The sequence below is a fragment of the Cebus imitator genome, unplaced genomic scaffold, assembly GCF_001604975.1.
Source record: "Cebus imitator isolate Cc_AM_T3 unplaced genomic scaffold, Cebus_imitator-1.0 Scaffold159, whole genome shotgun sequence".
Taxonomy (NCBI): Eukaryota; Metazoa; Chordata; class Mammalia; order Primates; family Cebidae; genus Cebus; species Cebus imitator.
Window position 1 is genome coordinate 2,362,469 of NW_016107474.1, and position 19,651 is coordinate 2,382,119.

Below are 19,651 nucleotides of genomic sequence, written 5' to 3' on the forward strand. Positions count from 1 at the left end.
AAAAAAAAAAAAAAAAAAAAGTGGAACTCAGCTGTCTAACTGGTTTACACTATAAACTAGAGATTTAGTGGCTCATGTAACTAGAAATTCCAGAGGCAGATCAGGCTTCAGAGTTGGTTTAATTCAGCCATTCAGTTATAGTTTTGAGGACCTGATTTCATTTCATTTTTCACTTTTCATGTCTTCATCTTTTCATTCTGTGTGTTGTATTACCCAAGGGCTAGTTTCCCCCAAGATGGCAGAATGGCCACAGCAGTTGCAGGCTTCACATTTGGGCACAGCCTGTGTCACACCAACCTGACCGAGAGAGTAAGTGTGCATCCCAGAATTCTAGGCAGTGTCCTGAGCTCCATGTCCTTTGGGTCATCCCGGGACCAGAGCACTGTTTCTAGAAGGGTGGTATGCCAGGTGGGGCTCCCCTGTGGCCTGGAGGTGGGTGTGTGTTGACCTCTGAACTGGGAGACCACTATCCCACAGGAAGGGTAGCTGGCCAATTCATTAACGTCCCACGTGAGCGTAATGTCTCTCCCGTATGCCAGTTTCTCCTGGACTCATACTGGAAGATTGTCCTTTCTCTCTGGCAAATCTTCTGTACTGTCTGATTGTATCTTACAGTCTTCTGTAAATATTATTGTTGCTTAACTATTAATGTGTCTATGCCTTGAGGTCAGCCCCAGTTCCAATCCTGTTCCATTTTGTTTGTGGAATCTCAGGCAAGGGATGAGGAAGTGGGGGTGAGGAAGAGAGAGAGGTCCAGGACGACTTCTGGATCTCTGGCTTGTGAAAGTGGAAGGATGGGATGTCAATCACCGAGAGAGGAAGCACAGTGGTAGTTGGGAGGGGGAGCTGAGGACTGTGAGCTATTCTGTCAGCATTTGAGAGTCTCTTGGGTCCACGCATTTTACTAGGTGGATAGGAGGAGGCCACCGCCTAGGTGTCTCTGAACTTTTAAAGTTTTTTCATCTTCATCATTCAGCATATCTTTAGTAGATTCTAAGTATTGTGCTTCAGTGGACGAAATCCGGAAGTGACACAAGGAGGTAACAGCTCATTCACAGAGACAGAGGTCAGTGAGTCTTATTACGAGATGTGAACAGTGCTTTGGCAGAAATAGGGTTGGTACCACTTCCTGCGGCGGTGTGGCCTGTGTTGAGGTTTGAAAGGCAAGTAGGTCTTCTTCGGAGCATGGTGGGAAGAGGGAGCTGCCTTCGTGAAGGCTTATGGGCAGAATAATGAGTAAGTGCAGAGTAACTGGGATCTGAGGTGCACAGGGTTGGTAGGCAGAGATGCCCATTACAGCAAGCTGAAGAGTTAAGATTCTACCTTTATATACACCTTATAATTAGAGGACTGACCACATGTCCTGGTCTAGACATATCATCCAAGCATAATTCATCATTGTGATCCTTTCACTCTGAAATGTGCTTTTAATTTGGATGATAAATGGTTACCCAACTTAAAATAGAAGTCCAGACCCATAGGAACAGTCACTGTGATAGCAGTATGCTTCCTTCACAGTAGGACCTTGGGATTACATGAGATTAAGCATAGCAGTACTTCTCAAATGTCACAGTCCATTGAGAAACAGCTGTGGGTCTTGTGAATATGCACATTTGGATTCAGTCCATCTGGGGTGGGCCTTGAGAGCTGTCTAAGCTCCTGGGTCATTCCTAGACTGCTGGCCTGGGGTCCTCACTTTGAGTAGTAGGTAGTATTGGGCTTCAGGAGCTTCAGAGGGTCTGTGAAGTTCTGAAATCATATGCAGAAATGTGTGTACATGCATTCTTTAGAGGTGGGCCTAATTCCCTTGCGTTAGTTTCTCGAGGTCTGCCGCCATCCAAAAAAGATCAGGAATCACTGCCTTTTGGAAGTGACGTACAGATTAAATGAAATATGTTGATTCAATGCCCTTATCAATGTCTAGAGCATAGTGGACACGCAGTATGCCCTAGCTGTATGTCCTCCTTCCCTCCCCTGACCCCAGTTCTTTGAAGGCAGGACATACTGCTTCAACATTTTAAATGGTTTTTTTTTATTTTTTATTTTTTTAAGATGGGGTTTCACCAAGCTGGTCTTGAACTCCCGACCTCAGGTAATCCGCCCGCTCTGGCCTCCAAAGTGTTTGGATTACAGGCGTGAGCCACCATGCCTGGCTTTTAAATGCTTTTTAATGTCCTTTTTATGCTATTGGTGCTCAGTAAATGTCGATTTAGCTTGGTGACAAGCTGTTTGAGGACTCTGAGCCATTCTGTCAGCATTTGAGAGTCTCTTAGGTCCAAGCATGTTATTAGATAGATAGGAAGAGGCCACCACCTAGGTGATTGCAGATACCCAGGCAGGTGGAATCATTAGGGCCTGTGCTGTTTAGTAATTGTTGAATTGACTAGGAGATGAATCAGTTCTTAGGAATCTTCTTCCTGAGTTATAATGTGTGTTTAGAAAAGCGCTTCTACTGCCTTTGATTCATCGAAGTCCTGTTCTCTGATTCTCAGTTGTGTGAGATTTCAGTATGGATTAATTACTTCTCGTAATGCTTAATTTAATTCATTCAGTTGTTATTCTTGCCAAATGACGTTTTTCTAAACGTTTTGATATTTTGTTTAGCTGGTCCCAGAAATTTGGCATTTGTGATCACCTTAGGGTATTTGTGATGGAAAGGGTATATATAATTTATGGTATTTTCAAAGTTTCTTAAGAGGTGGGAAGAACAGTGATGAGAGAGAGATTTGAAGATAAGTGGTCTTATGAGTTGTAGATGTTTCAGAGACTTGACTCTGTTGAGAAGGGAAAACCTTGGATTGGAAGGTTATTTTTGAGAAGGTGGAGTGTTGATAGTGAAAGTTAGATTTCACTGAATTGAAAGAGCAAATGAGAGATGAGGTTAATTACAAAAGAAATTTCTTTTATTCAAAAGAAATTTGAGACAGGATTATGCTCTGTGACCCAAGATGGAACACAGTGGTGCAATCATGGCTCACTGTGGCCTCGAAGTTACGGGCTCAAGGGATCCTCCCACCTCAGTTCCCTGAGGATGTGGGACTGCAGGTATGGGCCACTGTGCTTGGTAGGAGTTTAATTTTTGTGTCAGATTTCTTGTAGTTTAGTTGCATTACAGTTTTTTTTCTGGCCAGTGCAGTGGCCCACACCTCTAATCCCAGCACTTTGAGAGGCCGAGACACGTGGATCACCTGAGATCAGGAGTATGAGACCAGCCTGGCCAACACGGTGAAACCGTATCTCTACTAAAAAGACAAATTAGCTGGGTATGGTGTCACGCATCTGTAATACCAGCTACTCAGGAGGCTGAGGCAGGAGAATTGCTTGAACCTTGGAGGCAGAGGTTGCAGTGAACTGTGGTTGCACCACTGTACTCCAGCCTGGGCAATAGCGTGAGACTCTGTCCCGCCAACCCCCCCAACACATTTTTTTTCTTCTGATTGACATTTAGGTGTTGCTGCTGCTGTTGTTTTTGAGAGGGAGTCTTGCTCTCTTGCCCAGGCTGGAATACAGTGTCGTGATCTCAGTTCACTGCAACCTCCTCCTCCTGGGTTCAAGCGATTTTCCTGCCTCAGCGTCCTGAATACCTGGGATTACAGATGCCCACCACCACGCCCAGCTAAATTTGTATATTAATAGAGAAGGATTTTCACTGTGTAGGTCAAGCTGGTCTGGAACTCCTGACCTCAAAAGATCTGCCCACTTTGGCCTCCCAAAGTGCTGGGATTACATGTGAGAGCCACCATGCCCAGCCAGTTTCGTTGTGTGTTTTTTTGCTTTTGTTAAGTTGTTAATTAGTAAGCCCTTAAAAGCACTAAAAGAGTTTCCATTTTAAAGACATCTGTTCTGGATGTTGTTCATCAGCTTTATAAAGTGAATAATTATCTCAAATTATTTTATAATTTCCTTTTTAATTGGGGAGCATAAGTGAATCGAGAAGTAGCCCTGCTGCTCCTCCTGTTTTCTGCTAGTTTCTCCCACCTCCTCAGTTGCCTGTAGTCATAGAGCTTTTTCTTGGATCACGGGAATGCTCCTACACAGTGATTCTAGACTCTAAGTCAGAATCACACAGGAAGTGTTGGAAATGCTGAATGAGGCCTGGACTCCACTCTAGACCACTGAAGCCAGAATTGTTGCAGGTATGGCCTGAGTATGCCCTGAATCTGAGTGTGGCCAGGTTCGAGGACTGTTGTCTTAGGCGTTTGTCCAGCATGAGTTAGCCCGCTCCTCTGCTAGGTGAGTACCGCAGGGGGTTGTTCATCTGCTTTTATGTGGATAATAGAGTATAGGGAGCTGATGGGGCAAACGAAATCTCTTCCAGGATATGCAGGTCCCATAAAGGGGACTTTGAAGTCTGGAGTTAACAGCTTTTTAGTTAAAGATTTCACACCATATCCCTGAACCTAAATATATAATTAAAGAGTGGAATGCAAACTATTAGGATTTCTGCTGGTAAAGCAAGCTATACTTGCATAATGTGTATCTTCGGAGGACATGTTTCCACAGATCATTAGATGAAAGTTAAACTGAGAAAGTAAACAGTGGACTACTTCCATAACTATCATACATCTTTCTGCATTCCTTTATTTTCAGCAGATAGTAATTTTGCAGCTTTTTACTTCTTCAACCAAACCTTCTAAGTAACCTTGGTTTCCTTTAACAACAAAGGAAGTCATTAAGGGGGAAGTTCTGTACTCAGTCTTTTTTTTTTGACTTTTTAGAAAAACATTTATTGTAATCAATCACACTCAGGTTGTAGTTCTGAAAGCAAAGTGAAAACACACAGTACAGCTATGCCTCAGTATCCATGGGGGATGGGTTCCAGGACTGCACCCTCAGACATCAAAATCTGAGGATGCTCAGGTCCCTGATAGGCAATGGCAGAGTGTTTGCATTTAACCTACACACACCTTCCTGCATAATTTAAATCATCTCTGGATTACTTATAATACCAAATACACTATAAACGCTGTGTAAATATGCTATACCATATTGTTTAGGGAATAAGGCCAGGGAAAAAAAAGGTCTGTATGTGTTCAGTACAGGTGCATTTTTTTTTTTTCCCCAAATGTTTTCTATCCAAGCCTGGTTGGATCCAAATGTGGAACCCAGAGTTACAGAGAGCTGATTGTACTGGGGAAATTTTTAGGGTGGAAACATTCCTTAGAGATGTTTTATATCACACCACTTCAGCAAGAGCGATTCAGGCATACCTCTCTCTACTATGCTTTGCAGTTGCTGTGTCTTTTCAGAAATGGAAGGTTTGTAGGAGCCCTGCATCAGGCAGGTCTATTGGCACCATTTTTCCAACAACATGTGGTCCCTTTGTGTCTCTGTGTCAGCATTTTGAATAATAAATATTTTTAAATTAAGGTTTGTACATTTTTTTAGACATAATGCTACTGTACCTTATCTCTGAGGTATGCCTGTACATTTTACTAAGAATATTTCATTTGAGAAGTAAACCTCAAGAACTGCCATGACTTTTCAGATGGGAAGAGCGAGCCCCTGGGAGGGCGAGTCTAGGTGTGCAGCTAGTGGGGGCCGGGGTCAAGTCCACTTGGTGCTTGAGGCTTCACTCAGCAGGCCGCCCGTCCCCTCCATGGGGTCGTTTGGCGGTCCCTGGGTAGGAGAGGGCTGCACTAGGAGGTAAATGTGATTCCAGCATGGGCTGCTCCAAGGCTCTGAGACCCCAAGGCCCGCAGAGGGGTGGCCTCCAGTCCTGCAGCAGGTGTTTGGAAGAGGAGTCATCTCCCAAGATGAGAAGACCTCCAGGGGAGAATGAGGCATAGTCAGACCGTTGGCTGAGCATGAGCATTTCCCCAGACCCATGCGGGTGAGAGGATTCAGTAGATGCCACTGAAACCTGTGCCAGGCAGGCCTTTGATCTTCACCGAGGAGGCCAGTCACAGTGCTGTGATGGCACGTCAGTGCACATGCCACTGGCATATGCCTCTTCGTATGTAATATCTGGAATGTGACAGTGCACGGAGGTTGCCTCTCCAGCAGGACGTTGCTAGTAGTACACTGATGATGTGGAGGTTCCCCAGGGGCATCCACTGGGCTTCTCCTGACTCCCAAGCCACCTGTTCGGAGTCACAGAGTCATATCCAGTCCCCCACTTCCCTGGGGGTGTGGCCTAGTGGTCATATTGGATCTCGGCCCACAGCTCCTTAATGACGTAGCTCACCAGCATGGCCAGCAGCTGCTGCTGCAGGGCCTCCCTGCCCATGACCAGCATGGTCAGCTGCATGGTGTGTGTCCACTCCAGGTGCCTGTTAATGGCTGTGGCTTCATTACAGAGCCTCTGCTGCTCAGCAGGGGGCAGCTCCATTATGATCTGAGGAATTGGCTTAAACTCTCTACTTGTCACCCAGGCACCTAACAGCCCCCTGACAGCCTCCCCAACGGCAAGTCCTTGTGGGCCACCCACCAAACCCCCGATGAAGGCCACGGCCCCTGTGACCAGGGCACCCTGCCCGGAGTGCCTGACCACTGCCTTCATCTTCCACTCCCCAGAAAGAGGACAGCAGCTTCACGATGTCCTCACCATGATGGTCATCGTTGCGGGCCTTTACCTGGGGGAGCGAAGGCCAGCGGTGCGCGCTCAGCAGTCACAGGCGGCTACAGCCCACACAGAGATGGAGACGCGCCCGCGACCCGGACCCTGCTGTCCCCCACCCCGCTCCTTGCCCGGCTCCCTGGCCCTGGTCCCAGCCCCGGCCCCACGGAGGGTCTCGCAGGCCTCGGTGGCAATCCTGGCGCTCGTACTTAATCTTAAAGCTGGAAGGAGAGGAGTATATTTACCAGCTAATCTAAGTACTTATATATTTTCTAGGATATTTTAATAGACTGTTGACAGTGGCCAGCAAATCAGAGGAAAATCGTTTCTGTAGTCAGGCGTCTGTTTTCATGGATGTCCTTTGACACGAAGCTCTGCTGTAGCGATATGCTTTCCTTCCTGGCAGGTGGCCTTCAGTAGCTGGGCTTTTGTTGGTCTGGTTCCAGCATATGTTATTAAGTGAAAAATCCTGTGGAACAGATGGCACGTACAAATTTCTGCCCATGTAGCACTCTGGTTAGTGAAACACTGTAGTTTTGCTTCATTGTTTTTGGCAGTAATTGTCTGTGTGTGGAGTTTGAATACGTGGTGTGAGAAGCTCAGCAGTAACAAAGGTTGAGCCAGGCAAGAATAATCTGAAGTGATTGAGTGATGAAGAGCGGAGCACTGTCCACTGAAAACAGACGCGGAATAGAAAGGCCATGCAGGTTTTAAGGTGTGTGGGGCACCGGGATGTCTTTGGACCAAGGAACATGAAACTAAAAATCCTAGCGTGTGGATGCTGACAAGTAGAGTGTGCTGAAGAGTTCTTCCGTAAATGAAAGGTGAAAACTGGCCCTTGGTCTTCAAGAACTCTGATGATGGTACTGCTTCAAATGCCTTATGTAGATTGTGCATCACAATTTTTAAAAAGTCAGTCTTACTGAAGTAGAATTTAATACAGTAAATGTGCCCATTTCAGGTTTGCATTTTGAAGTTTTTTGTTTTTGTTTTTGAGACAAGGTGTTGCTCTCTTTCCCAGGCAATGGTGTGATCCCAGCTCACTGTAGTCTCCATCTCCCAAGCTCAAGCCATCGTCCTGCCTCAGCCCTCCCAAGTAGCTGGGATTATAGGCATGTGCCACCAAGCCCAGCTATTTTTTTTTTTTTTTAAGAGACAGTCTCGCTCTGTCACCGAGGCTGGAGCGCAGTGGCGCAATCACGGCTCACTGCAACCTCTGCCTCCCTGGCTCAAGCAATTCTGCCTCAGCTCCTGAGTAGCTGGGACTACAGGTACCTGCCACCATGCCTGGCTAATTTTTTGTGTTTTAGTAGAGATGGGGTTTCACTGTGTTGCCCAGGCTGGTCTTGAACTCCTGAGGTCAGGCAATCCACATGCCTTGGCCTCCCAAAGTGCTACAAACTCAGCTATTTTTATAAAAATTTTTGTAGAGATGAGGTTTTGCTGTGTTGTCCAGGATGGTCTTTCACTTGTCTTAAGTGATCCTCTCTCACCTTGGCCTCCCTAAGTGGTGGAATTACAGGTGTGAGCCATCACGCCCATCTCAGTTTGAGTTTTGACAAATGTGTATGCCAAAGTAGTAACTACTACCACAGTCAAGATACAGACCTTTTCCATTGCCCACAGAGTTTCCTCATGCCCTTTTGCCGTGAATCCCCACTGTGTTCAGGCAGGCAGTGGTCTGCTGCTGTCACTGTAGGCTAAGAAAGTTTGCCTTTTCTAGAATTAGATTGATGCAGAATTATACAAACTGTACTCTTTTGTTTCTTTTCTTTTTTTTATTTTTTTTTTGAAACAGAGTCTCGCTCGGCCCAGGCTGGAGTGCAGTGGCACGATCTCAGGTCACTGCCACCGCTACCTTCCAGGTTCAAGTGATTCTCCTGCCTCAGCCTCCTGAGTAGCTGGGACTATAGGTGTGTACCACCATGCCTGGCTAATTTTTGTATTATCAGGAGAGATGGGGTTTCATCATACGGCCAGGCTGGTCTTGAACTCCTGACCTTGTGATCCACCTGCCTTGGCCTCCCAAAGTGTTGGGCTTGCAGGCATGAGCCACCGTGCTCAGCTTTGTTTGGTTTCTTTCACTCAGCCTAACTTTTTTGAGATTCAGCCGTGTTGAGTGTTGAGTTCCAGCCTTTTCAGTACTGGGTAGTATTCCTTTATGGATGTCCCACAGTTTGCTTGTCTCCACACTTCTTGATAGACATTTTTGTTGTTCCCACTGTTTGACTATTATAAATGAATCTGCTGTTTACATTCACATACAAGTGTCTGTGTGGACATAGGTTTTCATTTCTTGTGGGTAAAATGTGTAAACGTATATTCTGTTTTATTAATTATTATTATTATTATTATTATTTTGAAAGAAAGAGAAAGGGGGAGAGAGAACAGGAGTCTTGCTCTATTGCCCAGGCTGGAATACAATCTAAAAATAGGTATTAAAAACCTCTTTTATGCCGATAATCGGGCTTAACAGAGGAGACAGGAAGGAATAAGGGAAGAAAATAACAAACAGCCAACCAATATTTCATTTAAGTCTGTGAAAGGCTATGCAAATGCTGAAGAGTGATTTACTTCCAATTATGTGGTCAGTTTCAAAATAGGTGTAATACGATACTGAGAAAAATGTATGTTCTGTGGACCTGGGGTGAAGAATTCTATAAATATTCACTGAGTTTACTTGTTCCAGGTCTGAATTCAAGTCATAGATGTCTCTGTTAATTTTCTATCTCGTTGATCCGTTGAATATTAACAATGTGGTGTCAAAGTCTCCCGCTATTATTGTGCGGGAGTCCAAGTCTCTTTATAAGTCATTAAGAACTTGTCTTGGCCGGGCGCGGTGGCTCAAGCCTGTAATCCCAGCACTTTGGGAGGCCGAGGCGGGTGGATCACGAGGTCAAGAGATCGAGACCATCCTGGTCAACATGGTGAAACCCCGTCTCTACTAAAAAATACAAAAAATCAGCTGGGCATGGTGGCACGTGCCTATAATCCCATCTACTCAGGAGGCTGAGGCAGGAGAATTGCATGAACCCAGGAGGCGGAGGTTGCGGTGAGCCGAGATCGCGCCATTGCACTCCAGCCTGGGTAACAAGAGTGAAACTCCATCTCAAAAAAAAAGAACTTGTCTTATGTATCTGGTTGTTCCTATATTGGGTGCATATATATTTATGATCATTGACTACTGTTGTTGCATTGATCCTTTTACCGTTATGTAATGCCCTTCTTTGTTTCTTTTAGGCTTTGTTAGTATTAAAGTCTATTTTGTCAGAGATGAAAGTTACAACTCCTGTTTTCTTTTTTTTTTTTTTTTTTGCTCTCCATTTGGTTGGTAAATCTACCACCAACCCTTTGTTTTGTGTCTTTGTGTGTCCTTGCTTATGAGATGGATCTGGATACAGCGAACCGATGGGTTTTGACTTTTTATTCAATTTGCCTGTCTGTGTCTTTGATTGGGATATTTAATCCTTTTAAATTTAGGATTAATATTGATATTTGTGAGTTTAATATTGTCGTTTAATGCTAGCTGGCTATTTTGCCCATTAGTTGATATAGATTCTTCATTATGGAGATACTCTTTACCTTTTGGTAAGTTTTTGGGATGACTGATACTGGTTGTTCCTTTCTGTGTATAGCGCTTCTTTCAGAAGCTCTTATAAAGTAGGCCTGGTGGTGATGAAATCTCTGAGTGCTTGCTTGTTCGTGAAAAATTTTATTTTTCCTTCATTTATGAAGCTTAATTTGGCTGGATATGAGATTCTGGGTTGAAAATTCTTTTCTTTGAGGATATTGAATATCGACCCCCACTCTCTTCTAGTTTGTAGGGTTTCTGCTGAGAGATCTGCTGGGAGTCTGATAGGCTTCCCTTTATGGGTAACCTGACCCTTCTCTCTAGCTGCCCTTAGAATTTTCTCCTTTATTTCAACCCTGGTGAATCTAACGATTATGTGTCTTGGGGTTGCTCTACTTGAGGAGTATCTTTGTGGTGGTCTCTATTACCTGAAGTTGAGTATTTTCCTGCCTTAGTAGGTTAGGAAAGTTTTCCTGAATAGTATCCTGAAGAATATTTTCCAGCTTGGATTCATTCTCTTCATGACATTCAGGTACACCTATCAAACGTAAATTAGGTCTTTTCACATAGTCCCATGTTTCTTGGAGACTTTGCTCATTCCTTTTTGCTCTTTCTTCTCTAATCTTGTCTTCTCGTTTCATTTCATTAAGTTGGTCTTCAACCTCTGATATCCTTTCTTCTGCTTGATCAATTTGACTGTTAAAACCTGTGCATACTTCAGGGAGTTCTCGTATTCTTCAGTTCCATTAATTCACCTATATTCCTCTCTAGATTGTCTATTCTCGTGAAGATTTCGTCAGACCTTTTTTCAGGGTTCTTAGTTTCTTTACGTTGGGCTAGAACATGTTCTTTTAACACAGAAGTTTCTTATTATCCACCCTCTGAAGCCTAAATCTGTTCATGGAACGCACTCCTTCTCCATCAGGCCTTGCTCCCTTGTTGATGAGGAACTGTGATCCTCTGTGGAGGGAGAGGCATTCTGATTTTGGGTATTCTCAGCCTTTTTACGCTGGTTTCTTCCCATCATTGTAAATTTATCCACCTGTCGTCTTTGTAATTACCGACTTTCAAATTAGGTCTCTGAGTGGATGTCCCACTTGTTGATCCCCAGCGCCGGAATCTGAGCGACCCACTGCGCCGGCCGAGACAGTGGCGTTAAGATACGTGGTGCTTTTCTGCCCGGGAATCTCCTGTCTGACTTCCTTCTTGAGTCCCTTTATCAATCAGCTGAATAGGCGGCTCTGCCTTCCCGGAGCTCCAGACGTCGACCAAAAAGGGGACCCAGTCCCATTTACTCTGCACCAAGAACTGCCGCGCCAGCCACAAGAGTCGTGCTGCGACCCCTGGGCCTCCTTCGCTGGGAATCTCCTGGTCTGGGAGCAACAAAAATGCGTCTGAAAGTGCGGCGTCCTCTCGTTCTCTGTGCTGTCACTGGGAGCTGCAATCCTGAGCTGCTAGTAATCAGCCGTCTTGGATCTCTCCGCGTATATTCTATTTTATAGACACTGCAAGGCTTTTTCACAGCGGCCATGCCATTTTATATCTGCACCAGCTGTGTGTGAGAATTCTGCTTCTCTTTCGTCACCAACATTTGGTATTGTCAGTCTTCTTTTTTTGAGACAGTCTCACTCTATCGCCCAGGCTGGAGCAGTGGCGTGATCTTGACTCACTGCAACCGTCTCCTCCCAGGTTCAAGCAGTTCTCTTGCCTCCGCCTCTCAAGTAGCTGGGATTACAGGCGGACGCCACCACGCCTGGCTAATTTTTTATTTTTAGTAGAGATGGAGTTTCACCATGCTGGCCAGTCTCAAACTCTTGACCTCAAGTGATTTGTCCGCCTCAGCCTCCCAAAGTGCTGGCATTACAGACATGAGCAAGTGTGCCAGGCCCAGTCTTTTTAATTTTATTGCATGTAAATTTAAAAGGAGATCATTTTTTGTCCCCAGGAACATGACTTCCTGTCACTCACAGCAAAGTGAAACTGAGTGCAAATAGGTGGTTCTTAGTAAAATCTGTCCAAAAAGACAGTTTGAGCAGAAAGGAGAGCCTAAGAAAGGCAGAATGAGAGTCCGCTTCACACTAGACACAGGTGATCTATTTGAGGGGCAAGGATGGTGGGAGTGGGGACTAAAAGTGGATTTTAAAGGAATGACCTGCCCCAATACCTTCTCATCATATCCATGGTTTTTTGGCCCTTTTTCTCCCCTTATAAAGTTAAGATTTTGAAAAGTGGTTTCTCTTTAGCTTTGGAAATGGATCACATGGTAATTGTTAATGATTTTTCTCTAGGTCAAAATGAGATATTCCTTTAAAGTTTTCTGTAAAGCTTAATTTAGTTATCACGGTTGCGTTTAAGGGTTATATTTTAAAAATAAGTGTTATTTCTTGATTATATTTATTTAAAGGTTATATTTGAAAATGAAAAATGTACTTTTCCTGGCTGGAACATCTCTGGTGGTAATAAAAACATGAGAATAAAAACGATTCAAAGTGATCAAGTTAAGATTTCGACTTCCCATTGACATCTGGGAAGTTGCAATGATTGCTGTGGAATATGGAGAAATTATTCTTTGTTCTTAGAGCTTTTTATCTGTGTCAGTGTTTTCATTTTCCTCTTTGTGAATTCATTTGTTCAACAAAGGTATTTTGAGCACCTACTGTATGCCAAGTGTACTGCATTAACTCCTGGCTATACGAAGATGTATCTAACTTGATTCTTGTACTTCAAAGACATCAGTTTTATGGAGGTATAATGCATGTGCATTGAATTTCACCCATGTAAAGTGTATGTTTCCATGAATTTGAACAGGTGTATGCATTTGTGTAGTCACCTCCACAATCAAGATACCAGTTCTGTCATTCCCCAGGGTTTTCTTTGAACCCCCATGCAACCTCTTCTCTTGTTCATCCTTGGCCCCAGCAAAGATGGAGCTGCTTCTGTTACAGTTTCTTTTGCTTTTTTATTGGTTTCTTCTTCAATTTCTTTTTTCGTTTCTATTTTTTTGAGACCGGAGTTTCGCTCTTGTTGCCCCGGCTGGAGTGCAATGGCACAGTCACAGCTCACCGCAACCTCTGCCTCGCGAGGTCAAGCAATTCTCCTGCCTTAGCCTTCTGAGTAGCTGGGATTACAAGCATGTGCCACCATGCCCGGCTTATTTTCCATTTTTAGTAGAGACGGGGTTTCTCCATGTTGGTCAGGCTGGTCTCGAACCCCTGACCTCAGGTGATCCGCCTGCCTCGGCCTCCCAAAGTGCTGGGATTACTTACAGGCATGAGCCACTGTGCCCAGCCCATTTCTTTTGTTCTGAAGGTCAGCACCAATGTGATTGTAATGAATATGAAAGTAGGTGGAATCTTGAACTTTGGCTGTGCCAGATAAAGTTTATCCCAGATAAAGTTTACTGAATTTACTCCCTAATTTATCTGCTCTGTTTCATGCAATAACACTTTTACATAGCAAGTCATTCAGTAATGAGGGCTATCTATATTATCTTGCTATTTAGTACTAATTAAGAGCAAAGCCAGTTAAAATTTGACAGGCATTTTGTAATATAGTTCTAATATAAACACAGGACTGGAAAGTTGGTAAAAGTGGGTTTCTGTAAAGTGAATCATGTTTTCTAATTTGGAGATTCAATATGTGGAAGGAAATTTCAGCTCAGAGTCTCCATGAAAGCACTTAATATACAAGCTAACCCATTGAAAACCATACTTTGAAAGGTAAAGTGATGACTTTTTGATAGCACATTAGTAGTAGAAGTAAAATACACAAACAGGCAGGGAAGTCAACACCGAATTGCAGTATTTGACATTTGAGTGTCAAGGAGAGATGCGGTGTGTGAGAGTGGCTTTGTGATCCAGTTTGTTTACTTTGTTCCCTTCTCAGGACCTCTCTGACCCAAGAAAGTAAAGCAGAATTTTGCTACAGCCCAATTAGTGGGGGAACAAAACTTTCTCTTCCTCCCTCTTCCTTTGTCTGCCATTTGTTCACACTGAGTGCAGCTTGCATTTGGCTTGCACTGTAATAAAACTGTAACTATCACTGTGCCCTGACCCCTGTGTGTGTTGTCTTCAAAGTTTTAATCTCATAGTCTCGCACAGTTCGGTGTGGATAGTTGGTGCTTAGTGCATATTGTTAAATCGGTGAAATTCTTGCTGTGCATTCACTATTTGACGACAGTGTCATCTCCAGATGTCCTCAGAACCACTCACACCACCTCCTAAAGTTGAAAGCACACAGTGACTGTTCAGTAGATGTCAGATGGCACCCATGGCTTACTGGGTTTTGATCCATAAAGCCTAGTAAAGAAATTAAACTTTTTCTTTTGATATAAGTGCTGACCTTTTTTCAAAAAAAAATAAAAACTTTATTTTATTGAGATGTAATTCACATGTTGTGGAATTTGTGTATTTAAATAAATATGCATATCATTGGTTTTTAGTATATTCAGAGAGTTGTGCAACTAACACCATAGTCAATTTTAGAACATTTCATCTCCAAAAGAAAGCTCGTGTTCATTAGGAGACCCCTGCTCCCCCTGCCCCTGCTCCCCGATTCCCTTCTCCTCCTAGCCCTTGGCAACCATGATCTTTCTGTGTGTGGTGGTGATTTGCCTGTTCTGGGCATTTCATATGAATGGAATAAACAATTTATGGCTCTTTGTGACTGGCTTTAACTTTGTATGATGTTTTCAGAGTCATCCTGTTGTGGCATGCATTAGTCTGATGACATTTTCTTTTTTCTTTTTTTTTTCAAATGGAGTTTCACTCTTGTTGCCCAGGCTGGAGTGCAATGACATGATCTCAGCTCACTGCAACCTCCGCATCCTGGGTTCAAGCACTTCTCCTGCCTCAGCCTCCTGAGTAGCTGGGATTACAGGAGCCTGCCACCACATACAGCTAATCTTTTTTTTTTTTTTTTTTTTGTATTTTTTAGTAGAGATGGGGTTTCACCATTCTGTTCTCTAACTTCTGACTTCAGGTGATCTACCCACCTTGGCCTCCCAAAGTGCTGGATTACAGGTGTGAGCTACCATGCCCGGCCTGTCTGATGACATTTTCATACCTGTGTTTTTAAATTTTTTTTAGATCCAAGAGATCCTTTTGGAGATGGGAAGAATTTTAGAGGTCTGGTCCAATATACCTTCATTTTATAGGTGACATTAAGGCTTTAATAACTCGAAACAGTCTATTGCTCTTTTCAGGTTTCCCCAAACTTATCCTGTTTGGATCAGGACTTTACACTTCTCAGATTCTTGTGTATTTGACTGTGACCTGGTTATACCATTTGCCCCTGTGAGGCTTGGCTGTGCATCTTTGAATGGGAGATTGTTCTCAGAGGTTGGTGATAGTTGTCCACCTGCCTCAGAAACTGCACAGTAGAAATGCAGCAGCAGCGTATTTATGTTCTTACCTCAGGGCTGATCTTCTATTTCCATTAGTCCTTTTGAAGGCAGAGAATGTTAATTTGGGGCAATCTACATAGTTACTCAAGTTTCCAGAAATGAAACTTTCAGAATGCTGTGCTGCAGCGCCCCCTAGTGCTGTACGATAGTGTTAGTCCCCAGTTTCTCCTGAAGCTGAAAGTGGTGTTTCCTGCAGTTCCGTAGTAGAGCTAAGTGAACTGTAAACATCTTTCCTTCTTCTCACCTTCCTTGGGCTGAGACGGAGGATTGTGTCTTTATTTCTGAGGGCAAGGTCTTTGTTTTTCCTTTAGCAGGAACACTCGTTTTTCCCACTTCACCTAAACTTTTGCCCAGAGTTTCTAAACTCAGGCCCTCTGAGGGCCGTGGCGGCCTCCACGCCCCTCCAGAAGGTAAACTGAGCCAGCAATGCGAACAGACTGTGCTTCAGGAAGGACGCTGCCTTTTGTTAACATCCCTGCTTTGGTGTGGGCTTGTCCTCCTTTACTTGAAGTGTTTCTTGTATATTTTTTTCCACATCACCTTGAGAAAGGATCAGAAAGTAAAGTTGTGAGCAGTGAGAGTTTTGAAAGCCTGGGATGAGGACCAGGTCGGATATGAGGGGAAGTGGTAGAGGGGAAGAGCTGCTCTGGCTCACAGTCTTACTTCCCCTGAAAAGGGGTATTACATGCCTAAAGCCCTTGCAGCCTGCTTCCCCCAATCCAGGTATTTCTGCACCGTCCCCGCCCCCTGGCATTTCCTATGAGCGTCAGGATGTGGAAGAGAGCATTTGATCCTGCATTCTGGTTCCTCCTTTTGACACCAGTGTTCTGACTCTGGAAGGGGTTGCTCAAAACCTTAGGGGGCTTCCCAGTGTTTCCTTACGGTAGTTGGTGGAGCGGTGGAAAGGGCAGAGTTATCAGCAGTGTCACAGTTTCTGTAGCGTGCCATAGCTGTGGGGCCTCCAGGTCCCTGCTTTTATTTTAGTTTTATGACAGCCACCAAAATGTCCTAGGCTCTGCACTTTCTTTGACATTACAAAAAAGAATGAAGTTACTCTTCCTTTTCAGTCTCCCACATGAGCTTAATTGTCCTTTATTTTATCTTGCTCTGTTACAGGCAAAAGTAATTGATGCGGTCAGTGGACTTTCCTTTGCCACTGGATTGTAAGTCCTGTTAAGTCGGACGCAGAGTTATTTTCGTCTGTCTTACCCAAGCACCTACAGTTGCCCCCCCACCATGTTACAGCCTTTGAAATAAGTTAATCTCCAAAGAAGGGAAAATACAAAACACTCACGCAAGGAGAGGTTAAGGGTTTTCCTCGGAACCTCTCAATTTTCAGTGTTAGCTTTAAAAAATATATATCTCTTTATTTGGAAATAGCTTCAAACTTTAAAAGTTGTGGAAAGAAGAATAGTTCAAAGAGCCCCCAGATACTCCTTTACTCAGATCGACCTGTTGTTAAGAATGAACCAGTTTGCTTAATCATTTGTGTGTACTTGAGTTCTGTCTCCACACATACACACACACACTGAACACAAACTCACAGACACGCAGACATGGGCTCACACATGCAAATATACAGACATACAGTCTTTTTCTGAACCCTTTGATATTTGAGGGAAGATTACATACACCCTGGCCCCTCACTTCTCAGATTCTTGAATGCATATTTCCTGAAAATAGGCATATTCTCTTAAATAACCACGGTAAAACATTACCACTTTCATAAATTTACACTGCTGCCGTAGTTTTTTCTAACCTGTCCATATCGTAATTTTGGGAGTTGACCATATAATGTCCTTCATCGACTTTTCCCTCCAGCACAGGATCCAGTCTAGGGTGAGGAAATTGCATTTAGTTGTCAGGTCTCTAGCATTTTGTAGTCTGAACGTTTCCCACAGCCTTTCAGGATGTTGACCTCTTTGAAAAGCAGTTTCTCCTCCCCGATTTTGGTGACATTCCTCATTTTACCAAACACCTAAAATAACTTTTGATTGGAAATTAGGAAGGCTTTTGCTGAAGGACATGGGGAAACCACAACATTTTAGTAGCAGTTGGCTGTCCTGAATTTCTGTGATCAACTTTTTGATGTCACAAACATGCCTTCAAAATTTAGTCAGGTATCATTTTAGTTAAATAATTGTCACTCGCTGGTATTTGCTATTGAATAAATATTTGGTCTTTTTTCCTTTTGTAGTTTTATGAAAATTATAATTTATGCCTACCCACCCAAGTATTTGGGATCACAGGTACCTGTCACCATGCCTGGCTAATTTTTTTATTTTTAGTAGAGGGGGGATTTCATTTTGGCTAGGCTGGTCTCGAACTCCTGACATCAAGTGATTGCTCACCTTGGCTTCCCGAAGTGCTGAGATTACAAGTGTGAACCACTGTGCCTGGCCAAGCAGCCCTTTATCTTTTTGGAATAGTGTTGATAATAAATGCTTCTTCATTGTACTACTTTGAATGATGCATATGATATTGTTAAGTACAAAAATGATGTCTTAACCTTCCTGTTTGTATAGATTATTATATCATTGATAATTCATGTTTGAATGGTTACCATGCCAGCTTCCTTTTCCTAGAAAGAAATATTTATCATTTTTGAAAATGTGCATTGCAGTTCTAGGAGACTGCATTTTATTTTTAGAATTCCCCTAGCTTGTGATAACAATGACTTGTCTTTTACTGACATTTGTTAGTTAACTCCCCAAATATAACTTCCTTTATATGTAGCTATTGGGTTATATCAGAATTCCTGTTTGAGGGTAAGTGATACATGTACTGACACATAGGATAAAGATACTTGTAGTTTATCTGCCGTGAGCATATGGGGAATACTCATTGTGTAGGAGGAGATGCAAATTCTAACCAAGGTGTCCTAGGAGGTTGAACGCCTTGCAGAGATGCTCTTAAACCCTTGGCACTGACTTCTTAGCAGGTTCCTTTGTTACTTTAGTTACAGAATTCAAAGGACGGGTTTTAAATATTGGTGAAGTGCAACTGCTCACTTTTAAAAGCTCATGCATTTTAAGGATTGAACATAGATCTGAATGTGGCAGGAGGATGTGATTCCAGTCTATTTTGATGGGGTCATGTATTGAGCTATGTTAGTCAGTGTTAAAGGAAATTAAGTTGGAGTTCAAAACAGCTCTGGCCAGCCATTTGTCAAGTGTTAAATGATACTTTAGTGTTGTATAGTTGATAATTAGCAGTTACTTATAGTGTATTTTTTTGGTTACATGTTTTCATCAAGTCGTAACCTGTTGTCAGATCTTGAAACTAACATGCTTATGAAATTATGTCTGTGCAAAATGGTTGTATTTGAAGAGTTGTAATTTCTGTTGTTTGTGTTTACTTTTTATAATTAATGTTTTGAATAAAGTATATAGTTCCCCCCCCCAAAAAAAAAAAAAAAACTCCAAAAGACATGCTAAGAAATCCCCTCCACTCCTGTCCCGGTCCACTCAGCTTTCCCACTGCCCTCGAAGGTGAAGATCTTTCCAGTGTCTCTTTATGCAGACACAGATATCTAAATTATTAACACAAATATATAGCAACACAAATAAATATTATCTTTTCCTACCTTCTTTACACCGAGAGTGTTTTCTTCTTTTAATAGTATCTTGAAGATCTCCCTCGTCTCTACCTAAAGATCGTCCTCATTTCCCCGAGTTAATTTTATTACTAGATTGAAGATACATGTCTGTGGAGAAATTACTGACATGAAGTTACAATAAAAGCACACTTAGAATCTATAGCAAATTTTCTCAAATACATTACAAATAAAGAATTAAGAAAAACTAATAAATTTGAAAATGAGAAAAATTTCACTGAACCCTTTCTAAGCATTCCAGCTTATGACTTGAGTGTTTGCCGCTGACTCATGCTGAAGCAACTTGGTGTCTGCATTTGAAACAGGAAGTGTGTGTGAGTGGCTTGGGATCCTGTTTTCTCCTCCCCTCCTCCTTTACTGCCAAGATTTTTATCAAATCATTTGGATTTTTAGTTTTCTTACTGGACTGACCAGATCTAAAGACTTTAGGCTGTATATGAGCTGAGATAAGAAAGTGTGCTTAGAAGTATGATTTAAATAAACATAAAATGTTCATTTTAC

The 19,651-nt window shown here is 43.0% G+C and overlaps 2 protein-coding genes across 4 annotated transcripts in view; one reads left to right on the forward strand and one right to left on the reverse strand.

Annotated features, from left to right (window-relative positions):
* USP10 (ubiquitin specific peptidase 10) overlaps window positions 1–19,651 on the forward strand; it is an 85,888-nt gene that overhangs the window by 17,741 nt on the left and 48,496 nt on the right. The gene's annotated exons all lie outside the window — the stretch shown is intronic.
* Window positions 4,699–7,634, reverse strand: LOC108314652 (protein C19orf12 homolog). The gene has a single exon (XM_037743915.1). The coding sequence runs from the start codon at window positions 6,500–6,502 to the stop codon at window positions 6,137–6,139; it is 366 nt and encodes a 121-aa protein (XP_037599843.1). The 5' UTR covers window positions 6,503–7,634; the 3' UTR covers window positions 4,699–6,136.